The sequence below is a fragment of the Trachymyrmex cornetzi genome, unplaced genomic scaffold (genome assembly GCF_001594075.2).
Source record: "Trachymyrmex cornetzi isolate Tcor2-1 unplaced genomic scaffold, Tcor1.1 scaffold933, whole genome shotgun sequence".
Classification (NCBI taxonomy): domain Eukaryota; kingdom Metazoa; phylum Arthropoda; class Insecta; order Hymenoptera; family Formicidae; genus Trachymyrmex; species Trachymyrmex cornetzi.
In genome coordinates this window covers 19,319-27,581 of record NW_017300282.1, presented here as the reverse complement: position 1 = coordinate 27,581, position 8,263 = coordinate 19,319, and the positions used below count along the sequence as shown (strand labels likewise).

The following is an 8,263-nucleotide window of genomic DNA, read 5'->3' as shown; positions in this document are numbered from 1 at the left end:
TGGACTTCGCATGTCACATTTATATTTTATGGTCGCGGACATCGTGAGAATCGTCCGCGACTTGCCTGTCAGGAAAATATTTAGGCGCCAGTACTGACATTAGCTGCCGTTTTTAATGGCGCTGTCCAAGGGAAGTGTCATCGGCGGTGCATTAGCTCCCTGCGTTCACCGATTCCAACTCTATTTTATCTGGCATTAATGTAGATACTGTCTTTTTACTTTAAATTTTCTCATGGGAAAAGATTTTTATTACTTTTCTTAGAAGTCCTAGGGGTTGATAACCCTTAGGTCTCCGTGAGAAAAAGAAAAGAGGCAGCGTGAGTCCGCTGGACGTAATATAACATATAATTCGGACCTAAGCTGTCGATAGAGCTTATATTCAGAACTCGATCGGTCTAGCCTTTATTAAAAAAACCGAGAATTTCGGATGTTTGGATGCCCACAACTCGCTGACTCGCGTAAAGACACGCGTGTCTCGCGCTGCGTACCCACTTGCCGCGAGACACTATCGTGTCTCTTGATGTACAAATAAACGTAAACTTAATTTTGAACAAGTGACAATTTTACGGCTAAGTAATTTCAAAAGAAATCGGAATTAACATGATTTGCTTTCTCTTAGACGATTCCTCTTATAAATATTTGTCGCCAAAGGTGGTACGTAATTGAGTCATACAACATTGTAGTCATTTGGTGAAGTTGCAGATATTAATCAAGAGATCTGTTAATAAGATCTTCTTAAATACAACTCTTAATAATGATTGGTTTAAAAATCTATCACGTGTAAGTTTTCCGGAGAATGTTCAAAGTCGACTACAATTAGGAGAAAATTTTTGTCTCTCTCCCCACAATGTGGAATTGGTTACTTTGGAGCTCATCAGAAACGTAGAGAATAATTTATCGAGATTAAGAATCAATAATCCTAATACTTTTACAAATTATAGGTTTTTTAATATTTATAAAATATTACAAATGCAATAGAAAACAAGATCAAACATCGATGTCCAGATTTTAGAATCTTTAAATGCGACAAAACAATTCTCTCATTAAGGAGAATCCACAAATAATGTTAACGCGTGCGGATAAAGGAAATATTGTCATTGCTATGGATTAAACGGATTACATTAATAAAATGGAAACTTTATTATTGGACACTGATACTTGTACAATATTGAAGTGTAATCCGATCAATAAAATTTTGTTAGATTTGAAGTCTGTTAAAAATATGGAAACGTCAAGAATTTTAACTGACCATATACGTATTTCTAATACGTATACTTCTCGTAATTTTCTCAATTCTACTAATGCAATAATACCGAGGGCATATGGATTGCCAAAAATCCATAAGTTAGGCAATCATTTAGGTATCATTATATCAACAATAGGAAGCCCTTTGCATAATTTAGCAATTTTTTGCATAAAATTTTGGATACATGTCTTGAAAAACTGATGAACATGTCAAAAATAGCTTTCAATTAGCTAATGACATGTCTCAAGTTCACTTATCTGATGACTCAGTCCTTGTTTCTCTCGACGTTGTTTCTCTTTTTATTAATGTTTCAGTCGATTTAGTTATTGAAAGCATTGAAAGTTGTTGGTCAAACATAGAAAATAACATTAATCTACCTAAGATGGAATTTTTTAAAGCGATAAATTAGTGCTCAGTTCTACGTTTTTTGTTTTTAATAATAGTTTTTATAAACAATCTTTTGGAGTGCCCATGGGATCCCTCTATCCCCTATTGCAGTAAATTTAGTGATGCAAGGGTTGGAGAGAGTCTCACTTAAATAAGTAAATTAAAATTCACTTTAGATTTTTACTACAGATATGTAAACGATATTGCTCTTTCCACTCCAGAACAGAATTTGGATACATTGCTAAGTATATTTAACGAATTTCATCCTAGGTTAATGTTTGCAACGGAAGTTGGGCACGACACACTAAGTTTCTTAGATTTGATCTTAAGGCGATGCTAAAGTCTTCTGTTTTACCCACGTTTCCATTCGGTGAAAAATCTCTGAATTGGATTTACGGATTGCAAAAGTATTATTATATAAATTAAAGTATAATATACACAAACAGGACCTCAGCTGTACTGGATTTCATGAGAAAATCGAAAAAAAGTTAAAAAATTCACTTACTTTTGGCTTGTACAACTGTCACCTCAGATATATATTTGCTTGATATAAGAGTTTTAGAGTCCATATCTTGAAAATAAGCGTGTGCAGCACACACGCTGAGGTCACATTATTAAAACGAACGATATCGAATTTGTAGAATTAAGATTGAAAGTCTAGTAAAAAAGTATCGTCACCGAATGAAAAATACGTATATACAGGTGTTTTGCGAAGACTAAGACTGTTAACAGAGCCGAAATTCCGTGTAACAGTAGTTGCGCGGTCTTGCTAGTGCTGGCATATGTTAGATAAGGACAGATGTATGCGTTTGAGAGTAAGACAGAATGATACACCCAAAGAAAAATAATTTTAATATTAGCAGAAACCGCTAAATCTTAGAGGATTTTATTCTTATATACGGCCTCAAGAGGAATCTTCTAAAATCAAGAGGAAAATATGCTAAACACAATATTCTTACAGTTAGAGTATTTTTGTTTTGCATCTGCAGTAAAAATCTTGCTGTTCTTGATATGAATTTCCTCTTGTGTACACAGCTTAATATTCTTATAGTTAGAATAATTTCGTCTTGCATCTGCAATACGAATTTTATTGTTCTTAATATCAATTTCCTCTTGTATACAGATTATTTAATATTGTTTTAAGAGATATTGTATATACTTTTGAGAAACTTTAATCAAAGAATATTCACTTCAAAAATATCACAGGATTTGACGTGTATCGCCATGTTGTGATACATTGTTAATGTCAATATTTCATGAACGGTAAGGTTCACGAAACGTTAGCATTAGCAATGGATCACGACATAACTGTTAAATTATGTTATTGAAGTGAGCTTGAGATAACAAACAAGTACAACTGCTTCTTAAATTTTCTTTATTAGTAGAACACACCATACCGACATGCTCACTCTCCTCTCACCTCTCTGTGACTGACTTTCCTACTCTTGAAGAGAGCTAATCGCCGAGCTCGCACTTGATACAAAATTATAACATGAATGTAGATGGCGCCTCACACCAGTTCCCTCTCTCACTCTCTTTCTCCGTAATATAAATGTATCTTATATTCTAACACGCCTCCTTACATTTATATTAACGTAAATCTAATATTCTTTTAAGTCAAGTTCAACAAATCTCTTAATTTTTTAAATCTTACTCGTCCAAGAGCTTTAGTCAAAATATCTGCTAAATTCTTTTCTGAACTCACTTTAACTATATCTATTATCCCATTAACATAATTTTCATTTATGAAATGATAATGTACTTCAATGTACTTTGATCTCTTGGTAAAATTTCCAAATTTAGCAATACTCACAGCACCAGAATTGTCTTCGAATACATTAATTGGGTTTTCTAATTTAACATTAAAGTCACACAACAACTCTTTAATTATCAATATTTCACTCACTGCTTCAGACAGTGCAACGTACTCAGCAGCTGTTGAAGATTTTGTTACGCCTTTTTGTTTTCTAGACTTCCAATGAATTACATTTCCGAACAACTTAACAATATATCCACTTGTTGATTTCCTGTCTACGCAATCTCCTGCCCAGTCTGCATCAACATAACACTCTAGAATATCTATTTTATCATTTCTTTTAAATCTCAATTTCAAATCTTTAGTTAAATATAAGTACTTCAGAACTCTCAATGCATACTTATAATGCGTTTCATTAAAACAGTTCTGTAAACGACTTAAATAATTAACGCTGTAACTAATATCTAATCTTGTTCCAGAACTTATATACAGAAGCGCTCCTATCAAATTTCTGTATTTCACATTGTCATTTATTTCCTCTGCTGGTTCTAATTTTAAATTTTGCTCCATTGGAATCTCATACAATTTTGCATGTTCTATTTGATATTTTCTTGCTAACGATTCAATGTATTTTTCCTGATCTAATGACATTTCATGTTTCTTTTCATCATATTCAATATTAATGCCTAAATACGTACTTATTTTCCCTAAATCTTTCATTTGAAATCTTTTGTTTAATAAACTTTTAATGAGATCTACATTCTGTCTACTCTTACAGCAGATTAGTAAATCATCCACAAATATAATCACGTAAATAATCTCATCCTTTCCTTTTAACGTATATAAACAATAGTCATGTTTGCTTCTTACGAATCTTCTTACCTAATCCATTCAAATAGTCATCGAGACACTCATACCACGCACGAGGACTTTCACGTAATCCATATAACGCTTTATTTAACATACATACTTTTTCAGTTCCATCCTCATAACCCACAGGCTGTTTAACAAATACTTTCGATTTAACATTCCCGTTTAGAAACGCTGTCTCTACATCCATTTGTTGTATTAATAAACCATTTTGGCAACAATAAGACAATAATATTTTTAATGTTTGAGTTTTCGCAACCGGAGAATAAATATCTTCCAATACATTTGTTTGTTGGAAACCTTTTACAACTATCCTAGCTTTATAAACATTCTCGCTCTTTTTTGTATAAATCCATTTTAAATCTAATACCTTCTCATTTTCTGGCTTTTCTACTAGTTGCCACGTTTTATTTTTCTTTAAACTATTTATTTCTTTGTTCATAGCATCAATCCAAAAACTAGATTCATAACTTTCAATTGCCTCTTTAAAACTTACAGGACTATCGGCACTACAATAGTTTACATAGATACAACTTTGATATACATAATTTTCATCAAATCTACTCGGTCTTTTAATATTTCTTTCAGACTTTCTTCTTTCAGGTACTTCTTCTTCATTGTTCTTTTTTTCATTATCAGTTAGTTTTTCTAAATTTACCTTTTCATTTATATTTTCAAAATTCTCTTTTCCTTTATCATTTACGTTTTCAACCATTTTGCTTTCAACAATTTTATTTAAATTCTCCTCTTCTAAATCACTATCATTTAAGCCTATACATTTAACATCTTCTTCAATAATGTCAACATGTCTTGCTACTACAACTCTATTTCGAATTAAAACTCTGTATCCTGTTACATCATAACCAATTAAAAGCCCTAAGTCAGCTTTCCTATCCCATTTACTATTTCTTTTGCTTTCAGGTACTCTTACAAAGATTTTACTGCCATAAAGTTTCAAATATTTTGTATCAGGTTTCTCATTAAAAAATATATCATAAGGAGATTTGTTTCTTTCTATTGTATTTGTTATAACTCTATTTTTCAAATAGGTTGCAGCGCAGATTACTTCAGGCCAGTATTTTTTTTCTAATTTAGCCTCGGTTAATAAACACCTAGCACTATCCATAATTGTCCTATTGTACCTTTCTGCAGTCCCATTCAATTCATGTACATACGGTGGACATGGTTCTAATTCAATTCCTTTCTCTTTAAATAGCCTATACATGTTTTTATTCAAGTATTCGGAGCCATTATCACATCTCAGTTTCTTGATTTTCTTTCCTGTTTTGTTCTCTACTAAATTTATATATTCATCAAACTTATCATGTACTTCATTTTTAGACTTAATAGGATAAACTTTTGCAATTTTACTGTAATCGTCAATAAAAGTGATAAAATACTTTTCCCCTTTATATCCTTCATGATGAGGCCCATTTAAATCTGTGTGAACTATTTCCAAGATTTCTCTGGCCCTTTTCCTATTGTTGTCAAATGGTATATTGTGCATTTTATTCTCTATACACGTAGCACACTTAAAATAATCTAACTCTATTTCTTTAGGTAAACCTACTAATACATCATTTTTACACATAGTTTTTAGATAATTAAAATTTACATGACCTAACGTTCTATGCCATTTTTCTTTCAATGTTAAGTTATTATTATCTTTTCTTACTACGTTAGACTCAATATTTTTATCTATATAGCTTGTCATCTTATAAATCCTGTCTTCCTTCCACGCGATTGCAATCAATTTATTATTTTTATCAAAAACTTTGGCATTATTTCCAATTGCTACTACTTTATTTTTATCTGTCACTCTGGCAACACTAATCAAATTTTTATTCATTTCTTTAACTAAGTAAACATTTTTCATTTCTACATTAATTTCTTTGTCAAAAACTTTAAATTTACTGTTTATACATCCTACTTTGGTTGCATTTAGACTTCTACCATCACCTACTTTCACTTTAATCGGTTCATTTATTATTACTGAATCATAAAAATAGTTTTCATCATTTATTACGTGGTCCGTACATCCACTATCTAAAATCCAATCAATTTTCTTTACATTCTTGTTCGCATTATACGCAGAATTAATCTGTGCTGACGCGCTGAATGCCGCGCCATCGCTCGCGCTCTTTTGATCTTGGCTGCCGTTGTTGTCTCTTGCGCCTCTGCCGTGCCATTGTTCGTAGCCGCTGCCGCCGCGCCGATTATAACTTCCACCTCCACGATGATGGCTGCTTCCTCGCCAACCGCCTCGTTGCAGCGAATGGCCTCTTCTGTTGCTTGTACTATTGTCACCTCCTCGCTGTGGCGTGCGACTTCCTCTGCCACTTCCTTGGCCGCCTCCTTGCTGCTGCGTGCCTTGATTCCAAGAATCTTTATACGTTGGGCAATCGTATTGAAAATGTCCTACACCACCACATGTGTAGCATGTCCTTTTCTTGTTTTTTCCTTGCTTCTTGTCTATTACAAAAACACTAGATTTCGAATTTCCACTATCGTTATGTTTTTTCTTGAATTCTAATTCCAATTTTGATTTTACAAATTCCACTGTTCTGTCCTTTTCCGGTAACGCATCTACAATATCGACTATATGCGATAAACTTTCTGGCAGTGCAAGTAAAAAATAATTTAGTTTATCTTCCTTTGTTACATTTTCTCCTGCACTTTTCAGTTCATTCACAAGTTTTTCAAAATTATTATAAAATTCTGTCGGGTTTTCTCTCTCTTCCATTTTTATATCGAGTAACTTTCTTTTGCACAACAATTTTACTGCACTATTTTTAACCAAATAATTTTCATCCAATTTGGCAATCATTTTCTTGGCACTTTCTTCTGAAATAATCAATTCTAATTGCGTATTTGTTATACTGTTCACAATATAGTTTTTAGCTCTTATTTCTTTTTTCTTCCACTCAGCTTCCGTTATTGTTTCTGGTCTTTCTTCCTCTTCGATTACTTCGTTACACTCTTTGAATTCCAAGAATAACTTTAATTTGTACTTCCACTTATCGTAGTGCGTACCGTCGAATACTTGTAGCGTGAATCCTTTGTTCTCTGACACAGCCATTTTTTCCTTTTTTCTTTTTTTCTTTTGTTGTTGTGCCAGTAACTAACCTTTTTGATCACTCTCTATTCCTCAACTTCTAGTGTATCAAAAAATAAACAAAACCATAACCACGCTCTGCTACCATGTTAAATTATGTTATTGAAGTGAGCTTGAGATAACAAACAAGTACAACTGCTTCTTAAATTTTCTTTATTAGTAGAACACACCATACCGACATGCTCACTCTCCTCTCACCTCTCTGTGACTGACTTTCCTACTCTTGAAGAGAGCTAATCGCCGAGCTCGCACTTGATACAAAATTATAACATGAATGTAGATGGCGCCTCACACCAGTTCCCTCTCTCACTCTTTTTCTCCGTAATATAAATGTATCTTATATTCTAACAATAACGACGATAACTCGCAAATCCTTTGGCATCTTTGAAGATGTTATCTTTACTGCATTTTTTCCAAATAAAAATACCTGCATCATATCGATAACAAGCAATGCACTGCGTGATAAATAATACTTACGCTCAAATGTGAGCCAGTACTTCTGGCTAAGCTGCTTCGTTTCTAAGAATTCTTCAACTTCACTTTATGAAACAACTCAAATTATAAATGATGTAACACAATACAACATGATGTAACACGATGACCGATGTATATTGTATACTATAATACGCGCCAAACGGCCAAAAGCAGCGACAGGCAGTGACACACATATTGCTTTTTATGTTACTCATAAGAGGGCGTTCCGCTTTAAGTAAACGTATTCCTCTTAATACAAGAGGAAAACTGTTAGAATAATCTCCAATACATTTTTGATGAAAAGTCCAGTACATTGAAAGAGGAATACTCTTTCTGTAAAAGTTTCTGCTTAGAAAATGAGGTTACCGGAAATTTTACTTTACAATTAGATTATCTTTTTTTGGGTGTATATACA

The 8,263-nt window shown here is 33.0% G+C and overlaps 1 protein-coding gene across 1 annotated transcript; it reads right to left on the bottom strand.

The window, feature by feature from the left end:
* Window positions 1–6,144: 6,144 nt before the first annotated feature.
* LOC108769716 (uncharacterized) lies at window positions 6,145–7,698 on the bottom strand. Its single transcript, XM_018520857.1, has 2 exons — window positions 7,258–7,698; window positions 6,145–6,644 (listed from the first exon to the last, which is right to left on the bottom strand). The coding sequence occupies exons 1-2, from the start codon at window positions 7,336–7,338 to the stop codon at window positions 6,327–6,329; spliced, it is 399 nt and encodes a 132-aa protein (XP_018376359.1). The 5' UTR covers window positions 7,339–7,698; the 3' UTR covers window positions 6,145–6,326.
* Window positions 7,699–8,263: the final 565 nt, after the last annotated feature.